Here is a 26,258-nt window from a genome sequence, read left to right as displayed (position 1 = left end):
AAATGGGATTCTATTCGACACGCGCTCGATGTATTCCATAACATTAATATTCATAATTATTCCAACAACTTTTCATTTGCTCTCTCGATCTTGAATTTTGGTAGGCATAAAATCCAAACGCTGTTTTAGCTAGTCGCAAGTGAAGTATCTACGTTGTGTAGAGGAGCAGAATTGTTTTTCGAAACGTGTTCGTATGGAAAAAAATTCAGAGTAACTTGAATACATCACGGATGCGCTAATTTTGATCGAGATGAAATGGATTCTCCGTATATCAGACAGTATTTAACGCAGTGTCGTAATTTAAAGACCTAAAAAGGTGATAGAGAGAGAACGAACGAAGCTTCTTAAAACTTCAGTGTATTTTAACACACATTTGAAAGGTACGAGCAAAATTTTGTATCATACAACTGTCGCAGAACTGCAGCGTTATTAGCTGACCCGTTAACTGAAGAATATATCTTTAGTCAACGGCTAACCGTCGAAGGGCCAAGTCGCTTGAGTCTGGAATCGGCAGGAAAGACAAAGTGCGTATTTCTTGTATGAAATGTGATAACTAGAATCATTGTACATCATATGATATCATCATACGTCATACATCGTACATCGTTATTCATAGTATTAAAGTTCGAAACAAATGTTTGGATGCTTGGATGTTCAGAAAATGACGTCGGCCGAATTTTTTTTTCCATCGACGTCATCGAGCTATAGTAACCGAAAATCGGCTAGCCGAATTCCTCAGTCTGGAAATAACCGCGCAGTAGAGCGGACGGATGAGAATCGCGCTCCGCAGATTTCGAGTACCGGGTTAAATTCTTTACCTCCTGGATCCTGTGCTCCAGGTCCGCTACCTGGTGAAGCTCGACTTCCAGGACAAGCGCTCCGGGGTTCCTGTTTCATGTTTAGGATGAATTATTTCAATTCATTTTTTGCGTAAGCTCTAATTCAGTAGCTGTCATTGCGCTATTAAATTTTCTCCGATTTTTTATGATTTTCTCATAATCTTCTTGTTAAAATGTGTCTATACTGAAATTATAATAATCCTTACGCAATATTTTTGACGTGTTCTGATGCTGAAAATATTTCTTAGTATTCGAGGTATAACCCGAAGTGGTTGTTGGTGGTTGTTGGAGGTGGTTGGCAGTGGTTGGAGGTGGTTGGAGGTGGACGAGGAGGACCAGGATTTGTGCTCGGTGAGTAAAACATTATAATATTTGATAACAATTGTAATTATATTTCATCTGAAATATTTCAAACTTGTCATGTTTACAATAAAATATTTCAATTCATTTTTCGCGCAAGCACATATTCAGTAGCTATAAATGCGCTAATAAAACTTATTACATTATTAATCGGATAATTAATTCTATTAATCCTTACATAATATTTTTGCTGAGTACTTATACTAAAAATATTTATTACTATTCAAGGTATAACCTGAGGTGGTTATTGGTGGTTATTGGTGGTTGTTGGGGGCGGTTGGCGGTGGTCGAAGGTGGACGAGGAGGAGGACGAGAAAGATGAGGAAAACAAGGTGGACGAGGAGGACGAGGATTTGTGCACGGTGAGTAAAACAGTTTGATAATATTTAATGACAATTGTAATTATATTTCGTCTACAAGTTTTCAAATTTGTCATGTTTACAATAAATTATTTCAATTCACTTTTGTAAGTATTTATGAATATACCATCTATGAATATTAATTGTTGGTATATAAGGTCTGGCAACGTACCTACTTTCTGTAAGAGATGTTGAAGATTTTCAACATAATTATGTTTCAGTTCTGTGCCCCACCTAGTGATCCACTAGTACATATCCTCCGACGTGACATCGCTGTGCTACGTATAAAGAAGAAAAGATTTATTAAGATGCGAATTGCTCCTCTCTTCTTGCCATTGTGCTTTCAGCCATTGTTGTGCTGTGTGTTTAAAATTTAGGACAGTATATGATATAGAATAACAGGTACAGCTACCAATATAGCACTACAATAAATCTTATAGAAATGAGCTCTCATTCAGATTTCTCTGTATTTATAACTCGACGCGAGAAGGCAAAAATCAATGTAATGCCATCTGTAAGGTAATTGGACTCGTATTTGCACTACGAGAACTCGTTGGGCATTTTGCGGTGAAGTTTGAAAAATTGTTGTACAAGAAATTAAATAACTATAAAACTGGATAAAAAATATTATCTCTAATAGTGAATGTAGCTGATACAGCTTTAACCGTATAGTGATTATGTTAATGATCTATTGTGACAAGATTGGAATTAGATAAGCTCTCTAAATACTTTTTTCTAGTCTATTAATTTATATCATGTATATGTAAATGTATACTTCTTCAGTTTATACAATCACTGCACTAGGATTACCCTTGCCAAGTTTTATGTTGCGCTTGTGTAATTTGTATATTATTAACCTTACGTTTTACTCTATTTGCGACAAGTTGTGAGTGTTTCTAATTTCTTGGTAATTATTTATGTACATGCATGTGTATATACGTATATGTATACTTATGCATGTGTATACTTATGCATGTGTATATACATATACACATATTTAAAACTAGATTTTTACAATAAACACAGAGGTTTTAGTATATTCACATACGGATTTCTGTGTTTAGGTATACTTATCTCTAATACGGAGTTCTTCGTAATTCGCATTTGTTCTTGTAACCCAATGTCCTACATACGATGGCAAAAATCTAGAACCAACTTAACTGAGTCTCAAAGCCCTGTTAACATAAAAGCAGCTATTTGATAGAAATTATAGTTTATAGTTTACACAGCCCATTGCATGATATTTCATTATAAATACATATGTTTCAATGTATTTAGGAATAATTTATCACATATACAGAGGTCATGTGCAAATAATAAATGAATTGATTCGACCGCAGTTTGATGTATTCATTGGAGCTTTAACAATAAATTTAAGCTTCGTTACCTCTTTTATTTTATTATGGATAATCAAAAACATTTCCGACTATTCGTGCTGTGGAAGCATGGGGATTAAACCAAATGTAACAAAAGATTAGAAACAGTGTATGTAGAGTACGGGAATTTTTCTAACAATGCAAACACGTGCCGCTAGCTCAGTTTTGACATATCTAGAATACCACGCCTTGCGAATTAGCTTACCAGACAGAGACGAATGATGAATTTTGAGGACTGCATTATCGTTGTTGAATACTCTATGCCTCATGGGAAAAGAAAATCTGTAACGATAAAATTGATGCACCGGATCATCGTCGACTTTAACTTTTGAAATGTCCTACCATTTCCGAACACCTCCAACCATCCTATTTACCTATATTACTAGATTAGCTATGATATGAAAAGAGAAGAATTATTCATTTCGAAATGGGATTCTATTCGAGGCACGCTCGATGTATTCCATAACATTAGTATTCATAATTGTTCCAACAACTTTTTATTTGCTCTCTCGATTTTGAATTTTCATAGGCATAGAATCGAAACGCGGTTTTAGCTGGTCGCAAGTGAAGTATCCGCGTTGGGTGAAGGAGCAGAATTGTTTTTCGAAAAGTATTCGGATGGAAAAAAATTCAGAGTAACTGTAATACATCACGGATGCGCTAATTTTGAACGAGATGAAATGGATGCTTCGTATATGAGACAGTATTTAACGCTGCGTAGTGATTTAAAGACCTAAAAAGGTGATAGGGAGAGAAAGAACGAAGCTTCTTAACACTTCGAGTGTATTTTAACACACATTTGAAAGATACGAGCAAAATTTTTCATCATCCAACTGTCGCAGAACGGCAGCGTTATCAGCTGACCCGTTAACTGAAGGATATATCTTCAGTCAACGGCTGACCATCGAAGGGCCTGGCCGCTTGAGTCTGGAATCGGCAGAAGAGATAAAGTGTGTATTTCTTGTATGAAATGTGAAAGCTAAAATCATTATACATCATATCATATCATCATACATCATACATCATACATCGTACATCATACATCGTACATCATACATCATCATACATAGTATCAAAGTTCGAAACTATAGTTTGGATGTCGGATGTTCAGAAAGTGACGTCACCAATTCAAAATCAGCTAGCCGAATTCCTCAGTCTGGAAACAACCGCGCAGTAGAGCGGACGGATAAGAGTCGCGCTCCGTAAATTTCGAGTACCGGGTTCTCAACCTCCCGGATCCCGCGCTTCGGGTCCGCTACGTATTTCGAGTACGGGGTTCTCAACCTCCCAGATCCCGCGCTTCGGGTCCGCTACGCGGTGAAACTCGACTTCCAGGATAAGCGCTCCCTGGTTCCTGGTTCATGTTTACAATAAATTATTTCAATTCGTTTTTCGCGCAACCCCAAATTCGGTAGCTGTCAGTCCGCTAATAAAATTTCTCGACTTCCAGGATAAGCGCTCCGTGGTTCCTGGTTCATGTTTACAATAAATTATTTCAATTCGTTTTTCGCGCAACCCCAAATTCGGTAGCTGTCAGTCCGCTAATAAAATTTCTCGACTTCCAGGATAAGCGCTCCGTGGTTCCTGGTTCATGTTTACAATAAATTATTTCAATTCGTTTTTCGCGCAACCCCAAATTCGGTAGCTGTCAGTCCGCTAATAAAATTTCTCGACTTCCAGGATAAGCGCTCCGTGGTTCCTGGTTCATGTTTACAATAAATTATTTCAATTCGTTTTTCGCGCAACCCCAAATTCGGTAGCTGTCAGTCCGCTAATAAAATTTCTCGACTTCCAGGATAAGCGCTCCGTGGTTCCTGGTTCATGTTTACAATAAATTATTTCAATTCGTTTTTCGCGCAACCCCAAATTCGGTAGCTGTCAGTCCGCTAATAAAATTTCTCGACTTCCAGGATAAGCGCTCCGTGGTTCCTGGTTCATGTTTACAATAAATTATTTCAATTCGTTTTTCGCGCAACCCCAAATTCGGTAGCTGTCAGTCCGCTAATAAAATTTCTCGACTTCCAGGATAAGCGCTCCGTGGTTCCTGGTTCATGTTTACAATAAATTATTTCAATTCGTTTTTCGCGCAACCCCAAATTCGGTAGCTGTCAGTCCGCTAATAAAATTTCTCGACTTCCAGGATAAGCGCTCCGTGGTTCCTGGTTCATGTTTACAATAAATTATTTCAATTCGTTTTTCGCGCAACCCCAAATTCGGTAGCTCTCAGTCCGCTAATAAAATTTCTCGACTTCCAGGATAAGCGCTCCGTGGTTCCTGGTTCATGTTTACAATAAATTATTTCAATTCGTTTTTCGCGCAACCCCAAATTCGGTAGCTGTCAGTCCGCTAATAAAATTTCTCGACTTCCAGGATAAGCGCTCCGTGGTTCCTGGTTCATGTTTACAATAAATTATTTCAATTCGTTTTTCGCGCAACCCCAAATTCGGTAGCTGTCAGTCCGCTAATAAAATTTCTCGACTTCCAGGATAAGCGCTCCGTGGTTCCTGGTTCATGTTTACAATAAATTATTTCAATTCGTTTTTCGCGCAACCCCAAATTCGGTAGCTCTCAGTCCGCTAATAAAATTTCTCGACTTCCAGGATAAGCGCTCCGTGGTTCCTGGTTCATGTTTACAATAAATTATTTCAATTCGTTTTTCGCGCAACCCCAAATTCGGTAGCTGTCAGTCCGCTAATAAAATTTCTCGACTTCCAGGATAAGCGCTCCGTGGTTCCTGGTTCATGTTTACAATAAATTATTTCAATTCGTTTCTCGCGCAACCCCAAATTCGGTAGCTGTCAGTCCGCTAATAAAATTTCTCGACTTCCAGGATAAGCGCTCCGTGGTTCCTGGTTCATGTTTACAATAAATTATTTCAATTCGTTTTTCGCGCAACCCCAAATTCGGTAGCTGTCAGTCCGCTAATAAAATTTCTCGACTTCCAGGATAAGCGCTCCGTGGTTCCTGGTTCATGTTTACAATAAATTATTTCAATTCGTTTTTCGCGCAACCCCAAATTCGGTAGCTGTCGGTGCGCTAATAAAATTTCTATAACTTTACAATCTTCTCATAATCTTTTTGGTAAAATATGTCGATAAAAAAATTATATCAAACCTTACACATTATTTTTGATTTGTTCTCACGCTGAAAATATTTATTAGAATTCGAGGTATAACTCGAGGTGGTTGGCGGTTTTCGTTGGAGGTAGTTAGGGGTGGTTGCGGGTAATCTCAGTGATTCAGGAGCAGTGGGACGAGGATTTGTGCTCGGTGAGTAAAACACTTTTATAATATTTCATGGCAATTGTGATTATATTTTATCTGAAATATTACAAACTTGTCACGTTTACAATAAATTATTTCAATTCATTTTTCGTGCAAGCACATATTTAGTAGCTATGAATAATCTTATACAATTTATTATATTATTAATTGATTAATTAATATTCTTATAATATTTAATGGCAATTGTAATTATATTTCATCTGGAATATTACAAACTTGTCACGTATACAATAAATTATTTCAATTCATGTTTCGTGCAAGCACATATTTAGTAGCTATGAATAATCTTATACAATTTATTATATTATTAATTGATTAATTAATATTCTTATAATATTTAATGGCAATTGTAATTATATTTCATCTGAAATATTACAAACTTGTCACGTATACAATAAATTATTTCAATTCATTTTTCGTGCAAGCACATATTCAGTAGCTATGAATAATCTTGTACAATTTATTATATTATTAATTAATTGATTAATTACATTAATCCTTACACAATATTTTTGATGTGTTCCTATACTAAAAATATTCATTACTATTCCAGGTATCACCCGAGGTGGTCGGAGGTGGACGAGGAGGAGGACCAGGTGGACGAGGAGCAGGACGAGGTGGACGAGGAGGCGGCGGGGTGGGTCGTGGGAGAGGACCTCCCCTCTCCTCAGAGGAGGGGAGAGGGAGGGGCAGGGAAGGGGGAGAGGTGGGAGGGGAGGGGGATGGGACGGGACGGGAAGGGAAGGGAAGGGAAGGGGGAGAGGTGGGCGGGGAGGGGGAAGGGACGGGAAGGGATGGGGGGGGGAGGGGAGGGCGGGAGGGAGGGAGGGAGGGTGGGAGGGAGGGAGGGAGGGCGGGCGGGCGGGCGGGAGGGAGGGAGAGAGTGGAGGATGGATGTCGATGCGAGCCCGTTAGAGTTAATAGAGCAGTACACCCCCCCCCCCCCCCCCCCGCGCCCTCCCGCCCACCCTCCCTCCCTCCCGCCCACCCTCCCTCCCTCCCTCCCTCCCTCCCGCCCCCTCCCCGCCACCCACCCCTCCCCCCTTCCCTTCCCTTCCCGTCCCTTCCCCCTCCCCGCCCACCTCTCCCCCTTCCCTGCCCCTCCCTCTCCCCTCCTCTGAGGAGAGGGGAGGTCCTCTCCCACGACCCACCCCGCCGCCTCCTCGTCCACCTCGTCCTGCTCCTCGTCCACCTGGTCCTCCTCCTCGTCCACCTCCGACCACCTCGGGTGATACCTGGAATAGTAATGAATATTTTTAGTATAGGAACACATCAAAAATATTGTGTAAGGATTAATGTAATTAATCAATTAATTAATAATATAATAAATTGTACAAGATTATTCATAGCTACTGAATATGTGCTTGCACGAAAAATGAATTGAAATAATTTATTGTATACGTGACAAGTTTGTAATATTTCAGATGAAATATAATTACAATTGCCATTAAATATTATAAGAATATTAATTAATCAATTAATAATATAATAAATTGTATAAGATTATTCATAGCTACTAAATATGTGCTTGCACGAAACATGAATTGAAATAATTTATTGTATACGTGACAAGTTTGTAATATTTCAGATGAAATATAATTACAATTGCCATTAAATATTATAAGAATATTAATTAATCAATTAATAATATAATAAATTGTATAAGATTATTCATAGCTACTGAATATGTGCTTGCACGAAAAATGAATTGAAATAATTTATTGTAATCGTGACAAGTTTGTAATATTTCAGATAAAATATAATCACAATTGCCATGAAATATTATAAAAGTGTTTTACTCACCGAGCACAAATCCTCGTCCCACTGCTCCTGAATCACTGAGATTACCCGCAACCACCCCTAACTACCTCCAACGAAAACCGCCAACCACCTCGAGTTATACCTCGAATACTAATAAATATTTTCAGCGTGAGAACAAATCAAAAATAATGTGTAAGGTTTGATATAATTTTTTTATCGACATATTTTACCAAAAAGATTATGAGAAGATTGTAAAGTTATAGAAATTTTATTAGCGCACCGACAGCTACCGAATTTGGGGTTGCGCGAAAAACGAATTGAAATAATTTATTGTAAACATGAACCAGGAACCACGGAGCGCTTATCCTGGAAGTCGAGAAATTTTATTAGCGGACTGACAGCTACCGAATTTGGGGTTGCGCGAAAAACGAATTGAAATAATTTATTGTAAACATGAACCAGGAACCACGGAGCGCTTATCCTGGAAGTCGAGAAATTTTATTAGCGGACTGAGAGCTACCGAATTTGGGGTTGCGCGAAAAACGAATTGAAATAATTTATTGTAAACATGAACCAGGAACCACGGAGCGCTTATCCTGGAAGTCGAGAAATTTTATTAGCGGACTGACAGCTACCGAATTTGGGGTTGCGCGAAAAACGAATTGAAATAATTTATTGTAAACATGAACCAGGAACCACGGAGCGCTTATCCTGGAAGTCGAGAAATTTTATTAGCGGACTGAGAGCTACCGAATTTGGGGTTGCGCGAAAAACGAATTGAAATAATTTATTGTAAACATGAACCAGGAACCACGGAGCGCTTATCCTGGAAGTCGAGAAATTTTATTAGCGGACTGACAGCTACCGAATTTGGGGTTGCGCGAAAAACGAATTGAAATAATTTATTGTAAACATGAACCAGGAACCACGGAGCGCTTATCCTGGAAGTCGAGAAATTTTATTAGCGGACTGACAGCTACCGAATTTGGGGTTGCGCGAAAAACGAATTGAAATAATTTATTGTAAACATGAACCAGGAACCACGGAGCGCTTATCCTGGAAGTCGAGAAATTTTATTAGCGGACTGAGAGCTACCGAATTTGGGGTTGCGCGAAAAACGAATTGAAATAATTTATTGTAAACATGAACCAGGAACCACGGAGCGCTTATCCTGGAAGTCGAGAAATTTTATTAGCGGACTGAGAGCTACCGAATTTGGGGTTGCGCGAAAAACGAATTGAAATAATTTATTGTAAACATGAACCAGGAACCACGGAGCGCTTATCCTGGAAGTCGAGAAATTTTATTAGCGGACTGACAGCTACCGAATTTGGGGTTGCGCGAAAAACGAATTGAAATAATTTATTGTAAACATGAACCAGGAACCACGGAGCGCTTATCCTGGAAGTCGAGAAATTTTATTAGCGGACTGAGAGCTACCGAATTTGGGGTTGCGCGAAAAACGAATTGAAATAATTTATTGTAAACATGAACCAGGAACCACGGAGCGCTTATCCTGGAAGTCGAGAAATTTTATTAGCGGACTGACAGCTACCGAATTTGGGGTTGCGCGAGAAACGAATTGAAATAATTTATTGTAAACATGAACCAGGAACCACGGAGCGCTTATCCTGGAAGTCGAGAAATTTTATTAGCGGACTGAGAGCTACCGAATTTGGGGTTGCGCGAAAAACGAATTGAAATAATTTATTGTAAACATGAACCAGGAACCACGGAGCGCTTATCCTGGAAGTCGAGAAATTTTATTAGCGGACTGACAGCTACCGAATTTGGGGTTGCGCGAAAAACGAATTGAAATAATTTATTGTAAACATGAACCAGGAACCACGGAGCGCTTATCCTGGAAGTCGAGAAATTTTATTAGCGGACTGACAGCTACCGAATTTGGGGTTGCGCGAAAAACGAATTGAAATAATTTATTGTAAACATGAACCAGGAACCACGGAGCGCTTATCCTGGAAGTCGAGAAATTTTATTAGCGGACTGACAGCTACCGAATTTGGGGTTGCGCGAAAAACGAATTGAAATAATTTATTGTAAACATGAACCAGGAACCACGGAGCGCTTATCCTGGAAGTCGAGAAATTTTATTAGCGGACTGACAGCTACCGAATTTGGGGTTGCGCGAAAAACGAATTGAAATAATTTATTGTAAACATGAACCAGGAACCACGGAGCGCTTATCCTGGAAGTCGAGAAATTTTATTAGCGGACTGACAGCTACCGAATTTGGGGTTGCGCGAAAAACGAATTGAAATAATTTATTGTAAACATGAACCAGGAACCACGGAGCGCTTATCCTGGAAGTCGAGAAATTTTATTAGCGGACTGAGAGCTACCGAATTTGGGGTTGCGCGAAAAACGAATTGAAATAATTTATTGTAAACATGAACCAGGAACCACGGAGCGCTTATCCTGGAAGTCGAGAAATTTTATTAGCGGACTGACAGCTACCGAATTTGGGGTTGCGCGAAAAACGAATTGAAATAATTTATTGTAAACATGAACCAGGAACCACGGAGCGCTTATCCTGGAAGTCGAGAAATTTTATTAGCGGACTGACAGCTACCGAATTTGGGGTTGCGCGAAAAACGAATTGAAATAATTTATTGTAAACATGAACCAGGAACCACGGAGCGCTTATCCTGGAAGTCGAGAAATTTTATTAGCGGACTGACAGCTACCGAATTTGGGGTTGCGCGAAAAACGAATTGAAATAATTTATTGTAAACATGAACCAGGAACCACGGAGCGCTTATCCTGGAAGTCGAGAAATTTTATTAGCGGACTGACAGCTACCGAATTTGGGGTTGCGCGAAAAACGAATTGAAATAATTTATTGTAAACATGAACCAGGAACCAGGGAGCGCTTATCCTGGAAGTCGAGTTTCACCGCGTAGCGGACCCGAAGCGCGGGATCTGGGAGGTTGAGAACCCCGTACTCGAAATACGTAGCGGACCCGAAGCGCGGGATCCGGGAGGTTGAGAACCCGGTACTCGAAATTTACGGAGCGCGACTCTTATCCGTCCGCTCTACTGCGCGGTTGTTTCCAGACTGAGGAATTCGGCTAGCTGATTTTGAATTGGTGACGTCACTTTCTGAACATCCGACATCCAAACTATAGTTTCGAACTTTGATACTATGTATGATGATGTATGATGTACGATGTATGATGTACGATGTATGATGTATGATGTATGATGATATGATATGATGTATAATGATTTTAGCTTTCACATTTCATACAAGAAATACACACTTTATCTCTTCTGCCGATTCCAGACTCAAGCGGCCAGGCCCTTCGATGGTCAGCCGTTGACTGAAGATATATCCTTCAGTTAACGGGTCAGCTGATAACGCTGCCGTTCTGCGACAGTTGGATGATGAAAAATTTTGCTCGTATCTTTCAAATGTGTGTTAAAATACACTCGAAGTGTTAAGAAGCTTCGTTCTTTCTCTCCCTATCACCTTTTTAGGTCTTTAAATCACTACGCAGCGTTAAATACTGTCTCATATACGAAGCATCCATTTCATCTCGTTCAAAATTAGCGCATCCGTGATGTATTACAGTTACTCTGAATTTTTTTCCATCCGAATACTTTTCGAAAAACAATTCTGCTCCTTCACCCAACGCGGATACTTCACTTGCGACCAGCTAAAACCGCGTTTCGATTCTATGCCTATGAAAATTCAAAATCGAGAGAGCAAATAAAAAGTTGTTGGAACAATTATGAATACTAATGTTATGGAATACATCGAGCGTGCCTCGAATAGAATCCCATTTCGAAATGAATAATTCTTCTCTTTTCATATCATAGCTAATCTAGTAATATAGGTAAATAGGATGGTTGGAGGTGTTCGGAAATGGTAGGACATTTCAAAAGTTAAAGTCGACGATGATCCGGTGCATCAATTTTATCGTTACAGATTTTCTTTTCCCATGAGGCATAGAGTATTCAACAACGATAATGCAGTCCTCAAAATTCATCATTCGTCTCTGTCTGGTAAGCTAATTCGCAAGGCGTGGTATTCTAGATATGTCAAAACTGAGCTAGCGGCACGTGTTTGCATTGTTAGAAAAATTCCCGTACTCTACATACACTGTTTCTAATCTTTTGTTACATTTGGTTTAATCCCCATGCTTCCACAGCACGAATAGTCGGAAATGTTTTTGATTATCCATAATAAAATAAAAGAGGTAACGAAGCTTAAATTTATTGTTAAAGCTCCAATGAATACATCAAACTGCGGTCGAATCAATTCATTTATTATTTGCACATGACCTCTGTATATGTGATAAATTATTCCTAAATACATTGAAACATATGTATTTATAATGAAATATCAAGCAATGGGCTGTGCAAACTATAAACTATAATTTCTATCGAATAGCTGCTTTTATGTCAACAGGGCTTTGAGACTCAGTTCAGTTTGTCCTCCTCCTCGTCCACGTCCGACCACCTCCAACCATCGCCAACCACCCCCAACAACCACCGCCGACCACCTCGGGATAGTAATAAATATTTTCAGTACAAGAACACGTCAAGAATATTATGCAAGGATTAGTATAATTGATCAAATAATAGAGAATATAATAAATCTTATAAGTGCATTTATAGCTACTGAATTTGTGCTTGCGCGAAAAATGAATTGAAATAATTTATTGTAAACACGACAAGTTTAAAAAATTTCAGATAAAATATAATTACAATTGCCATTAAATATTATAAGAATATTATACTCACCATACACAAATAGTAACATAGCTTTTTGTTTTTGGTTTACATGAAAATAGTTGATTGTAATTATTTATTTCGTAATATCATCGTATACAAATGGTTGAAAACTGAAAGCAATCAATAATTATATAGCTAAATATTCAAGTAACACCGAGAAAAGGTCAATAATGAAATCAGATAATGGAGAAAAAATATCTTTCATGTCTGTTCAATGTGGAAACTGGGTTTTTTAAATGCTGCCATATGAAAGATCGGGAAAAGTACGAATATTTTTTTTTTCAATCAATCAAATACGATAATTATTAAGCGAAACGTTGATTGTCGGCTATTTTTATTTTAATGGGAGATAACTAACGAAGCTTTTCGAAATTTCGAGTGTATCTTAACTCACATTTGGACTGTACAAGAAAACTCTACCCATCATCAATTTTCGGAAAATGGCGAAGTTATTAGGTGGCAATTGAAGCGCCTCGCCGCTGGAATCTTGAATCGACAGGAAAGATGGCGTACGTAATTTTTGTCTGAAATGCAAAAACTAAAATTACTTTGAATTGACATATATTTTTACTATAGATGAACTAAAAAATTCAGAAAAAAACCTTAAATCACATTGATTTTCGTTCAGAATTTTCTTGGTAAAAATCATTACTTTTTACGTTTGAGCTCGACAATCATCACTATGGTCCCACGGCTTTTTGGGTTATTTTGGTAGAGGGCCTGGACAGCCAGAACTACGGAAAATTAGTCCTGAAGGTCAAAAGTCACCGGATCAAGGACCTGGACAGCCAGAACTACGGAGCGCTCTTTCTGGATGTCAAAATCCACCAGGTGGAGGACCTGCACAGCCAGAACTACGGAAAATTAGTTCTGATGGTCAAAAGTCACCGGATCAAGGACCTGGACAGCCAGAACTACGGAGCCCTTGTCCTGGAAGTCGAGTTTCATCAGGTAGCGGACCTGGATCATAGAAACTACCGAGCGTTTGTCCTGGAAGTCGAGTTGCACCAGGAAGCGAACCCGGAGCGCAGGATCCAGGAGGGAAAGAATTTAACCCGGTACTCGAAATCTGCGGAGCGCGATTCTCATCCGTCCGCTCTACTGCGCGGTTATTTCCAGACTGAGGAATTCGGCTAGCCGATTTTAGATCGATTCAGAAGAAAAAAAATGTTGGGTGACGTTACTTCCTGAACATCCGGCATCCAAACTTTGGTTTCGAACTTTAATACTATGTATGATGTATGATGTATGATGATGATGTCTGATGTATGATGTATGATGATATTATATGATGTATAATGATTTTAGTTTTCACATTTCATACAAGAAATACGCACTTCATCTTTCCTGCCGATTCCAGATTCAAGCGGCTAGGCCCTTCGATGGTCAGCCGTTGACTAAAGATATATTCTTCAGTTAATAGGTCAGCTAATCGGCGTCCGTACGGGGTATATGAAAATTTCACTCTGTTCCCGTTCGTCATTCCATGAGCATAATAATATTCGACTCTGTATTATGTAGGTACACGTGGTGAGCGATGGTAACGTCAGTTCGCGTCGCCTCTACATACCGACCGCTTATCGTATTGAGTTGCGCGTGTAGGGGAGGACGCAGAGAGCACTGCTTGACGATGAATTTATGTCGGCCATTATCGATTACGAAAAACCCATAAGGCTTAGCAGTCTTTATACATCTTCAGTCAACGTATGTAATTACGGTGTCGATCATGAATGTATCTAAAGCAATAATTTTGCTATAACAACAAATTATTATTGGAACGAAGTTCCTTATTATTTTATTTATTACAATTTATCTATGCATAAATTGTCTATCATAAAGAGAAATCAGTGATTTGATAAATCATTCATTAAAGTAAATGTTGTTTAATCATGAAAAGTAAATTTAAGAATTAAATTTTCCCGCCTCTGTGGAACCTGTAACTGTGCTGCCCTCAACTACACACAGTTCAGTGAAGACCCCTATTAGTAAATTCATATATCGAAAAAATCGACAATCGATTCGGTCCGGATCTCTTTCCGGTTTTCGCAGCTCATCATTTCCCCGCCATTTTGCGGGACGCGTCTTTTCTTGTGTTGCATGCTAAGGAGCCGCTAATAAATCTAGATATATTACCTGTGTGCGAATTCCTGTGAAAGTAATTGGTGTGATCCGCATTCGTGGTGAAGAGCAATAACACTGCTATGATTAAAGCAGAGGAGTGAGTACGATGTTTCTGTATTTTCCACAGAAAAATAAGGATTTCTAACACTGTTGGAAACTGTTGTCAAGTCGGCAAGGCGATAACAAACACGATGTCTGCAAACGTAACTCTAGTAACTGGTAAATAAATTCTAATTCTAGGGTGCAAATGCAAAACAGTAACGAAGACAGGGACCGAAGTCGAGAACGTGATCGTAATCGCAGATCTGACAGACAACCGCGAATGAATTCAACCAGTCGCGATCGTAGCCGCGAACGGAACGACCGAAGTGCCGGAAGAAAGGTATCCGATCGACGAATCTACGTATCCAATATTCCTTACGATTTTCGGTGGCAGGACTTAAAAGATCTCTTCCGAAATGAAGTTGGAAAAGTTGCTCACGTTGAGTTATTTATGGATGAAAATGATAAGCCAAGAGGATGCGGCATCGTTGAATTTGAAGACGCAGACTCGGTGAAAATAGCCGTTGATAAAATGCATCGATTTGATATCAAAGGAAGGAAGCTGGTCGTTAAAGAAGTAGGACATTTTTACCTTTAATCATAAGTGTACTCTTATCCCTGGATAACTTTAACTCAAATTTGCAAATTCATTATTTTTTGTAGGATTACGACGTCGAGCGAGACAAGTATGGTCGGCTAGCATCGACACGCAATAATGATCGACCACGAGAAGACAGATTTAGAGATCCTCCACGATCCAGTGGCGGTCGACAAAATATGCAAACACCCGTTGGAGGTGGTAGTGGAGGTGGTGGCGGTGATAATAAATTTGGAAATACGTATGGCCTCAGTACGCAGTTCTTGGAGTCCTTGGGAATTTCTGGTCCTCTGGTTACCAGAGTCTTTGTTGCAAACGTGAGTGGAAGATGAGAGGGTCTTTGCAGTGGCTTTCATAGTAATGAAGAATTACATTAGAAATCTTGTTACCTTCTTCATTTTTCAGTTGGATTACAAAGTTGATGAGAAAAAACTACTTGAAGTTTTCAAATTAGCTGGTAAAGTACTTCACGTCGAGCTCGGCAAAGACAAAGATGGAAAATCTAGAGGTTTTGGGGTTGTGGAGTATGATCATCCCGTTGAATCAGTCCAAGCCATATCTATGCTCCATAATCAACAACTTTTTGACCGCCGTATGACTGTGAGGCTTGACCGTGCCAATGAGCCTGATATGCCTCCTAAACTCCCTGAAGGTATCTTAAATTACATTTTTTCATTGCAATTTTTTTAAACAATTGCCTTGAATTATGCTCATTTCAATAAAATGCTGTGTCATTCTAATTTTTGAATAAACATGTACGAGACATCTAGGTATTGAGCTTAACCATTTTTATTGTTAAAAAATAGGTTTGAAAGGAATTGGTATGGGTCTCGGTGCTGGTGGAAATCGATTGATGGATGTAGCTAGGAACATTCCAAGTGTGCAACCAAATAATCCTCCAGCAGTTAACCCTATCTCAACACCAGTCCTTGCCACAGGAGCATTCGGCAGTGGGTTAAATAATGTTGTACCTGCACAACTAGGTAAGTTCCTTTCATGAAATCACTTTTTATTAATCCGTTGAACTTGTTTTTGAATATACTCGTTCAAAAATTGTGACGAGACATTAATAAAGTTCTGTAGTCGTATTGTTATCTCTATTGATTATACCGGTAAGACTTATCTGTGTTCAAAAATCATTGATATGCTGTAGCTAGTTTGTATACAGATATAAAATATCATATTACTTTTCACACAGCATCTGCACTCTCAAATTCGAATGCGGCAGCACTTCAAGCCAGTTTAGCTGGTGGTTTGGGTGGCAATCTAGCAACCAGTTCATTGTTGAATTCGTCCCTCACAAATGAATTAGCATCAAATCTCAACAACTTTGGAGGTGGAGTTGGAGGGCTTTCTAATCTTCAAGCTTCTTTTGCCAATGCTCAAAGCAACCTTGGTGCCTTTGCACCTAGGGGTATGGGAAAGTTGGACAACGAAGTAGGGTTTGGTGGAAGTAACAGTTTTGGTGGTTCAAATTTTGGTAGCAGGGATTTCGATGGGAACTTTAGAGGAGACAATGATCGTATGTCCGGAGGAACAGCGGCATTTTCTACAAATCAAAACCAAAGTGTAGGTGGAAATCGACAAAATACCAATGGTGGAAGATCTTCCGATACAATTCTAATTGGCAATGTAAGTATAGTAATCAGTATCAGTAACTTCAATTCAATTGTAATTCGATGTCTGATATCAATAGTTTAGTACTATATCACTTTTACGAGGACAAATTAAACGTATTTCAGTTACCACCAAGTACCACATGGCAGATGTTACGTGATAAATTTCAAGATGTTGGTGAAGTGAAATTTGCTGAGATGCGGGGCTCTGACATGGGATTAGTCCGATTTGCTTCCGAATGGGAAGCTGAGCGAGCTGTCGGTATCCTTACTAAATGTTAAGCAAACGGAATGAGGTGCATACACAGGGTTCGTACGCACAGGGAAAACCGGGAAAACTCGGGAAATTTCTCACAGCAGGGAAAAGTTAGGGAATTTCGAAAATAAGACTGGAATTTTGAGTCTCGCAGAAATAAACTCGTTCTTATAGTACTATCGATCTTAGGGGGAAAAAATTGCAGTTAAAATTTTGTTCCGTCACCCCACTTCATACATTCTATCTATATTACATAATACCAAACCTCGTTCGTTTTTCTTCTTACGGAAAATCGCAGGTTGTTTGTAAATGAATAGCAGGCAGTAATACAGTTATTAGGATATACTAAAGGTATTAGTATCAACATGTAAAAGAACTGTGATTAGTCAGCGACATATTTTTTGAAAGGTTACTGGAAAAACCCCTATTTTTTGGAATATCTGGATAAGTGATCGAATTTCAGATTCCAAAAAACGTATGAACCCTGATACTTCTTCACTATATCCAATTTTTAGTCGATTTACGAAGTTTGGTATGTCACGATATATGACGGGTAATGTTTCAGGTATTTATGTATATTTATCACAAAGATTCACTGATTTCTTAACAAAACAATCTCAGCAATGATGGACCGATCACGCATTGATGGTAGGAACATTGACGTTCGCCTCTACTAATGCTTCGCCTCCAAGGTAATCCTCAATAAAACTTCCACTGAGTACCAGATTTTATTTTAAGCAATTTTGCATAACCGAAGCGAGGTCGTATAGTGTCGGCTGCATTGCATGTGTTTTGATGTCAAAACTTGTGGCTCATTCGGGTTGTAGGAGTAAAAGTATTCTAGTCGCGGTAAGAACTATCTGTCTTCGATAAAGTAATAGTTGGAAAATTCATTCAACGTTGATCAGCATTTTCATCCTACTTTGGGCTCGTTCTTCCACCAAGTAATTTTTTGTCAATGGATAATTTTACCGTGATTAAATTACAACATGTATTTTTAAGGTATAATATCCGTGTTGTTTCATCGCTAAATCGTTGTTTCATTCAATGACAGAATTAGTTAGTTGTTAGAATTAGGTTTGCGACGTCTATATAGGTCTTAGATTTGCTTTCTCAGATTACTATTAATAGTAACACAAACTAGTATGTAAGTTATTTCTTAGTACTATGACAAGTGAGATCGTAATTCAACTTAGGGTGTCCCATTCTTAGCAGATTCCTAAGGTATTCCAACAGCGGTGGATCAAACTGGTTATGTTCATTAACACACTGTTATACATTTAAGCTATTATCGTCAATTCGGTAGTGGATATTGCAACCGTTTGTAAATTGATCAATGAGATTAATGTATTTCTTCTGTGAAACAATTCAACAATCTTGTTTGGTCTATCGATTATTGACTGAGAGAAGATACCAGGTGGTTGTGGAGCTCGACATAGATTGATAGGTTTCATGCCGATAACTCTTTTTATGCACTGTTTTCACTCCAGACTTAGGAGGTAGCAGAGTTTGGTCTCAAGATTTGTCGGCCTGTTTTCTAAACACATTGCGCTTTATTCTTGTAGCACACGTAGGGCAAGAGAGTGTAATTAGCTGATTTTTATGTTGAGGTGGTCCATTGGGGTTCACTCACTTCAAGATTTTGGTGAATCAGTTTCATTGTACCAATAACAACGTCACTTAATGTTCACCAAAACATATACCACATTTCCAATGAGTAATTTTATATCTGCATAACATACTCTAACATTTTTAGTTAATCAATAATTAGTAAATCAATAAGATATTGGAAGTGATGGTAATTTTTTGGTAAACACATAATTTCTCTCGGCAGCACATAGACCTGGAGGAATATCCTGTGAATTGTATGACATTCTTGTGTAAAAACAACTTCATTGATCGTAACTGAATAAAACTCAACTTCAACTTGATTTCAACTTGGGGCGTTTTGTACTTTATTTTTTGTGCTCTTGTGTAATAACCACTTCAACAGAGGGAATTACTGATCTTTGTCGACATTCGGAAAAGGTCTATGGCAAATTGGATCCTCGTTGATAATACAGGTGAGATAATTTAAAGGTGTTTTTACATGCCGTAACTCCGCAAACAGATGATGCAAAAAAAAAGGTATTTTGTGTTAGGAAGTGGAATATTCTAATAACTACGAGGCATATTTTATTTGGGATTGGTCTTACAACTACAAATTGTATTGTACGTGACTCCAAATTCGTTTGATAATTCGATACCTCCGTTTTTTTTTTTTTTTTTTTTTTTTTTAATTTTTTTTCCATTTTCTAATAAATTCAAATTAGTTTAAAGTGATAATCAATTCAGGCTGTATTACTATGAGTTTTTTTTTGTATCAAATTATGTTGGCTGTTTTGAATTGTCTATGTGTCTTTAAAGTTTCGATTTGAAATTGGCATGTTATTTCAGCTTCCATACTTATCGAACTAGGAGAAAGTTGCAAATTAAATGAAACCGTCCAATGGGTGTGTGGTAGATGTTGATATATAATATTCAGTGACGCTCGAATATTTTCACCTTATAGGTGGTTTGCCGTTCTTTCAAGAATCGATATCAATTTGTTATGAGCGGTCAAAGCGTTCGAATGTTGAATACTTCTATGAAGTTAGTAATTTCCAGATACGATCATCACTTTATGGTACTCTGCTTTAATATTTGCTTGAAACGAATAACTAACAATTGAGGTTTATCAAAACAAATACAGACGTGAAGTAAGATTTTTCGATTGAGAATGTACATAAATCAGTTGAATTAAATTCCAGAGAAGACAAAAAATGTTTTATTAGCAAATTTGTAACAGCTGTTTGTATTCCTTTAAAGAATGGAAAATGTTGATTATAACAAAAATCTAAGCAGCTAATAAAAATCGTTTAGTTCTCAGTCTTGAAAATATGACAAACTTAAGAAAATATTATTCTCGTTGCCGATCGTTGTCAAATACCTTTGATATCTAAAGTTTCAATGTAAAATTAGCTATCTCCAATGATATTGTAGCATATGGGATTGAATATTTTTCAGGACGAAATCGATTCCTGTGCCGAAGTGAGGGAAACGAAGAACCAAAAAGGTAGGTTTCTAGAGAAAGAATGTGTCTTTAAAAAATATTGTTTCATTTTCAGGAATTTCGTACTGTAACTTGAAGAATCGATCCAATACAGTAATAAAATACGTGGAACGGAATATGATCAATAATTGGAAAATAACGTAAAATGTATCCAGAGGTGTGTGTATGAGTATATGTGAAAAAATAAAGGATAGCTGGTATACTTCTCTTAACACGTTTGTATTTTCAAACAGTCTTTATATTAAAAAACAATATTTTATATTTATAGTATGTATATATATATATTTTATTTTATCACAATTGAAAATGAAAGTAACCGTGTTGGGCAAGGCTGAAGGTTCCGTTGCACATTATTCGATCATCTCGCCCGACTTATTGGTTATTTAGTAAATATTAATTTGTATTCTATAACCCAACGATATATTGTATAAACTGATGTGTCATTCAGATCTACAAATAACGTATAATCGTGTCATAGTAATGCCAGAAATACCACTAAAACCATGTTAAGTAATGCATTATTATATTTATTCACACGCGATACACCTTCAAACAGGTGATACTTCGATCAAGCAACTATAAATTTGATTTTTTTGTTTCTGTATCCTATTTTCAAATAATGACAATAGTAATGTAGATTCATAGTATGGCGTGTGTAGGGTTTCATGTATAAGCAAATATTGCGAGTTTCCAAGCTTACCATACTAAAAAGTTTGTATTTATTCGACGGATTTCTCAGTACAGCCCTCTGCTTTTCTTTATGCAATTACGATCTCCCAGGGTAAGGAATCAAGTAGTCGATAGTGCCTCAATGCTTATACCAGAGAAATTGTCTCGTCTGGTTGAGTAGAACATTACACCTGCTAACTGACATGTAATCAGCTGTATATCTGACTGATAACACCACCCAGAACAATAACTGCGCGTTTCTGCGATAACGGACTGTTGATTATTTGAACTACTGTTGTTTACTCTTGATTAGCCAAAATATATGGTTTTCATTTTCCTAGGATCACTATCAAATAATTCGTAGATTTCTTTCCAGTACAATTCTAGTCTCTCGAAACAGATCGTTGTAAACAGTTTTTAGCACATTTTAACGAGACAACTTCTATGGTATTTCTATTTGTTAGTGCATCGCGACAAAAGCCTGTAAGTGTCTAGGTACTTCGGGACTTTTATGGGTCCGTCTTATAACTCTGGCCGCTAAACACGCGAGTGTTGTGTACTTGAGCGGTTCTACAACATCGTAAATAGTTTGATCTTTCAACAACATCTCGAAAGTCTTTCCTTCACCATTCACAGCATCCAAATGAGCACCGGCGTCAAGTAACGTCTTCGCCAACGCTGGTGGGCACGGATGAGACAACGCGGCAAGATGGAGCGCCGTATTTCCGTCGGCATCGCGAGCCATAACATCGGCGCCTGTCGTTATCAGGGCTTTTGCCAAATGTGGAGATGGAAATTCGCAAGCTCGGTACCTTGCGATCACCGTCGCGTCCCTGCTGCATGCCAGCTGCAAGGCGTCTCTGCCCTGTATTCACAATAGAAAAATCCACGTTAATGGTGATCCTATATATATATATATATATTTTTTTTTTTTTTTTTCTGAAATATATATATGTATATATTTTTTTTTTTACAAACGCCCAGTTTATGTAATGAGATAAGGATACAAACAGCTCTGTTCGTCGAGTCAATGTATCCGGTTACATAACTAAATCACCATTGACGTATTTGGTAAAAAAAATGATTCTCATGGGCTAGAGTCTTACTGACATTTCATTATCGTTGCGCAACGCGTTAGTGGAGAAGTAACGATAATATATCATTTCGAGCAACGCACCTGTTTACCCTTTGCGTTTATTCTGACCAAGTCGTATATAGCTTCGTGCAGCTCTCTGTGGGCTTCTGTATCTGGTGGGGGTGTTTTGTGGGTTAGCAAACAAGCCAGGTGTAATGTGATGACAAGAACTCGATTCAGAAAACTCAGGTCACGCTCGCACGCTGGTACTTTATCCAACATCTGTTTTCCCAGTTTGACTTCAAAAACCTACAAAAGTTGGAAAAAATGTATGAATTCAATTTGTACCGTTGTTATTTAGCACATGTTTCTCGCTATTCAATTTATCCCGTCAATTAATGAGATTGTAATAATAACGTTGATTACCGCTTTATTGAACACTCTGACAAGTTCGTTTCGTTCTACGGGAGGAACTCTGCGACCTCTGCTCGTCGGTCTGCCCTCCTCGCCTATCATGAAACTAAAAAGCTCCGTGAAACTGAAGAGAGAGCTTTGGGTCATGGGATTCAATGGTTCGAGGATACTCCGCTGCATATCTAATGCGTAATTCCAAAGCTCTATGCAACGTCCGAACTTTCCAGCGTCGGCGTAGATCGCACCTCGGTATCTTATGTAATAACTGGTGTCTGGATGAGCCGGACCCAATATTCGTTCCCTGATTACCAATGCCTGCATTCGCGTTTCATCTGGATCAGCCAGCAGTTCGTCCAGTGCTTCGGGGTCAGTTATTTCACGCGCAAAATCGTACGCCGCTACGGCAGGTGGTGGTGCTGGCTTCGGCATGATCGGAACTTCCGAGTACCTGTGATCATTAAAGTTACATCAGCAATTTCACGGCGGACGGTGAGCAAATACACAACATGTAAGCAGAATCGCATCTTTCATCACGGTATGGCCCGATGAGGTAGTGTAAAACAAGCAATGCATATCAACCAACCTTTCCTCCATCGCTCTTCTCCAAAGTTCCATCGCTCCGATCATGTCCCTTTTTTTATCGACATAGGTAGCGCCGAGTAGTTCTAAAACGTCTATTCTCTCCTTACGGCCAACCAGGTGTCGCATTCCAATCAGATGCTCGACTATGTGTGTATGACCTGAGGTATAAGAAATATCGTCATATTGTTAACGGTAAAAACACTGACCGGGTACTCTGGCGTGCTGAAGCACGTAGACGCGAGATGGACTGCATCAAAAACCAGATAAGGAACCAGTTTTCACCTGTAACGGCCGCTGCGAGCAAAGGTGTCATTCCGTACGAATCCACATCCATCCGAGCCCCGTGTTCCACTAGCATTTTCAATATTTCTAAAGATCCGCTCTCAGCGCAATCGTGAAGCGCTGTATTCCCCTTGACGGATTTTCGATTCGCGTCAGCGTTCATGGCAAGAAGGTACTTGGCAATTCTGATGTGCCCTTTGTAGCACGCGATCATTAGGCACGTGTGACCATGTCTGTTCGCGACTTCTATATCTGAAATTTTGATCAGTGATCGTTGTTACCTTTCACGCATATCGTGACGAGGAGAAAAAAAATTCAAGTCCACTTTATTGCTGTTGCTTCTAAAGCTCTAATTCGGTTATACTTTCTTATAATTTATTTCTATAAAATTTGTAGTTTATAGTTTACTTATATTTACTGCACACGGGCGCACGATTGGTTCCATTTGAATTCTTTGCACATGCGTATAATGTTTAACTTGAATAACAACGTGGCTTCATTAGAAAATATCGAAACACCCTGCGAATCACTTATAAAATATGAATAATGAATATGGTGTAATAATAATCTTACCTGCGCCATTCTGCACCAGGTATTGAACGATGGCATAGTGTCCATCAAAGCACGCGGCTCTTAGGGGGGTGGAATTAGTTTTTGTAGTAGAATTAACTTGAGCGCCGCTTCTTACGAGTAATTTTACCAATGCGGAATGGCCTGCAGCAGCTGCGCACCACAAAGGCGGTGCGCCTTCTATTGTCTCGCCATCAAATACTACTGCAATAAAAAATCAAGGAGAATAATTAGTCGAGAGTTTTCAAATCAGAGTCCCGACCTTTGTATAATATTGAAATATAGATTTAGATACATGTATACTATCTAACGCATAACAGGTGACCTAGACTGTGAGGGTCAACCGGTTAATACAATTAACAATCGAATGTGTAAGAATGATTTCTAACACAAAAAAGTATAAATAAAAAAGTTGTAAGTGGGGAAAAATGAAAATCAAACATTCAAGAGGTCAAATTTCAGTGTGGTAATAATTTTCCAAAAGCTTTTTAGTAACATAGCATGTAGATGCAGTTTTAATAATCAGACATACTCATATGTATATTTGCCGGGCCTTATTGATTGGGCACGTAAAAAACAGTCGAGTCAATACCATCGAAGCCTTGACATTTCGTCTGTTTGATTACGTGTTCGACTTTAAATGAACAAACAGCGAAAGGAAAAAACAAGGATAAAAGGTGTTCCGAACCTAGTGTTAATATGATTTGCCATGTCGCATCATATTACGGGTATAATATTTTTTTTGCCTTAGATTTTGTAAAGATGCCGGGATTACACCTAGTCCGAAGCTCTTACCTGATCCAGGCTGCTCGATGTCTGCGTCACACTTTTCAATGAGGTACTCAGCGACGTCGTAGTGACCATTTCTGCAAGCCATAACCAGCGGAGTGGCGCCATGGGTTTTGGCGCCAACTAGCTGCCCTACCTCATCTTTACCACGGAGCTCCAAAAAGACCTGTAAATTGAAAAAGGACCGTTTATGGAGAGTCGTTGGGGTCGTTGGTAAGATAGTTGCATTCGTGCGAAAAAGATGATTCAACTGACACGGATCGATTGAAAACTTAGCATCATACAGTCGACTTCAAAGCATTGTTGGTGTCAAAAGGTTTGATAACAATTCACTTATGTTTATGACGAAGTTCGAGTTGCGGTATTGTACAATAATCACGTAAAAAACATAAAATAAAATAGTGAGAAACCGCAGACATTGGCTTACGGATACATAAATTATTTTGTCTAAAATCTCCAAAGTATTTGTGGTCTGTTTACGCATCAGGACAGGTTTCCTCATGCTTGGCCCTTTATCGACGAATAACTACATACGTGAACGAGTAGAGACGTGCCATTCGTGAAAATGTTAAATGCAAAGTCATCAAACATCTTTTTTGCTGCATTGATGAGTTTGGGTATAAATCATAATTTAATTTGCTAATGAGACTGGCATCTTTACAAGGTGACAAAAGTCTTCACCGCGTTTGCAAAATAGGCACCAGGCTTGAGTGGCAAAAATTTATCATCTTCCATGTATTAGCACTTTTTTCTAATCAAGCCAAGCTGTTCATTCGCATAATATACGATATGCTGCATCGTTAAATGTTATTACAACAGAACTTCGAAATTGCTGTCTTCGGCAATCGCCGGATTTTCATCTTGGTATTGTCGAAACTATTATAATTACTGCCTCATTCTGTGGTAAATGCAAAATTCTTTTGCAACGCATACGCCTTGCAACTTAGCTGGTAGATACGTGGAATATTCATGCAATACTCAAATGCAAAGAACACATCACAGCTAAGCTATAAGGTACGACAGATGGCCAAAATGTCGACGCACAGAAATTAGCTGTATAGAGTGTATAATCAGTCGCGACCTAATCTTGTGATTCGAATTTATTACAGCCCAATGCAGGCATCTTTGCCATGATTTAGGCACCTCGCGAGTATAACAGCGCGATCAGTTTGGAATGTTGAAAAGACATGCGTTAATATGATTTTTCACGTACATTCGAAGATCACTCTTCACGATCACCGGTTCAACGAATCGTTAAAAAACTAATTAACAGTTTTCCCACTCGGTTTAGGCGCAGGGCAATCATTGAAATGACGAGGAATCACAGGTATAATATGAATCTATCAACATCGGTGTCTCATCATGTTTGTCACCAGTACACCACTTTTGCCGCTGATATTTTTTATCGGCTCTGAA

The 26,258-nt window shown here is 38.7% G+C and overlaps 2 protein-coding genes and 2 long non-coding RNA genes across 8 annotated transcripts in view; 2 read left to right on the top strand and 2 right to left on the bottom strand.

Annotated features, from left to right (window-relative positions):
* The first annotated feature begins 770 nt into the window (after positions 1-770).
* Positions 771-2,460, top strand: LOC138191113 (uncharacterized). The gene is made up of 3 exons (XR_011177421.1): positions 771-1,190; positions 1,428-1,561; positions 1,780-2,460. It is a non-coding gene; the product is annotated as an uncharacterized lncRNA (long non-coding RNA).
* A 9,901-nt stretch (positions 2,461-12,361) lies between these two features.
* LOC124221327 (uncharacterized) lies at positions 12,362-14,158 on the bottom strand. The gene is made up of 4 exons (XR_006883793.2): positions 14,075-14,158; positions 13,390-13,591; positions 13,132-13,261; positions 12,362-12,505 (listed from the first exon to the last, which is right to left on the bottom strand). It is a non-coding gene; the product is annotated as an uncharacterized lncRNA (long non-coding RNA).
* Positions 14,159-14,759: 601 nt separating this feature from the next.
* On the top strand, positions 14,760-24,992 carry rump (heterogeneous nuclear ribonucleoprotein rumpelstiltskin). Of its 3 annotated transcripts, none has more exons than XR_006883691.2 (10): positions 14,760-14,955; positions 15,099-15,477; positions 15,564-15,815; positions 15,904-16,150; positions 16,305-16,481; positions 16,697-17,130; positions 17,241-17,376; positions 17,992-18,062; positions 20,416-20,464; positions 24,805-24,992. XR_006883691.2 is itself a non-coding variant. In XM_046630400.2 (9 exons), the coding sequence occupies exons 1-8, from the start codon at positions 14,939-14,941 to the stop codon at positions 18,045-18,047; spliced, it is 1,698 nt and encodes a 565-aa protein (XP_046486356.1). In that variant the 5' UTR covers positions 14,760-14,938; the 3' UTR covers positions 18,048-18,062; positions 20,416-21,157. The 3 variants fall into 3 exon arrangements, 1 of the variants encoding a protein (XP_046486356.1); XR_006883690.2 differs by lacking the exon at positions 24,805-24,992 and adding an exon at positions 20,517-21,157; XM_046630400.2 differs by lacking the exon at positions 24,805-24,992 and having other exon boundaries at positions 20,416-21,157.
* LOC124220931 (protein fem-1 homolog CG6966) overlaps positions 18,334-26,258 on the bottom strand; it is a 32,337-nt gene continuing 24,412 nt past the window's right edge. For all 3 annotated transcript variants that reach the window (XM_046630398.2, XM_069136858.1, XM_046630397.2), the window contains exons 2-8: positions 24,849-25,008; positions 24,057-24,257; positions 23,484-23,735; positions 23,203-23,359; positions 22,632-23,067; positions 22,308-22,514; positions 18,334-21,995 (exon numbers count right to left, since the gene is read on the bottom strand). In XM_046630398.2, the coding sequence (XP_046486354.1) occupies positions 21,591-21,995; positions 22,308-22,514; positions 22,632-23,067; positions 23,203-23,359; positions 23,484-23,735; positions 24,057-24,257; positions 24,849-25,008 (1,818 nt within the window). In that variant the 3' untranslated portion in view covers positions 18,334-21,590. The remainder of the gene's footprint in view (positions 21,996-22,307; positions 22,515-22,631; positions 23,068-23,202; positions 23,360-23,483; positions 23,736-24,056; positions 24,258-24,848; positions 25,009-26,258) is intronic.

Source organism: Neodiprion pinetum, chromosome 6, assembly GCF_021155775.2.
Source record: "Neodiprion pinetum isolate iyNeoPine1 chromosome 6, iyNeoPine1.2, whole genome shotgun sequence".
NCBI classification, from domain to species: Eukaryota; Metazoa; Arthropoda; class Insecta; order Hymenoptera; family Diprionidae; genus Neodiprion; species Neodiprion pinetum.
This window is presented reverse-complemented; position numbering and strand designations above follow the sequence as displayed.

Bases quoted from the DNA above. Each gene is read 5' to 3' on its own strand.
- rump (XM_046630400.2), top strand. The intron at 16,151-16,304 runs GTATCTTAAATT...GTTAAAAAATAG, and splicing joins GCCTCCTAAACTCCCTGAAG to GTTTGAAAGGAATTGGTATG. The intron at 17,131-17,240 runs GTAAGTATAGTA...AACGTATTTCAG, and splicing joins ATACAATTCTAATTGGCAAT to TTACCACCAAGTACCACATG.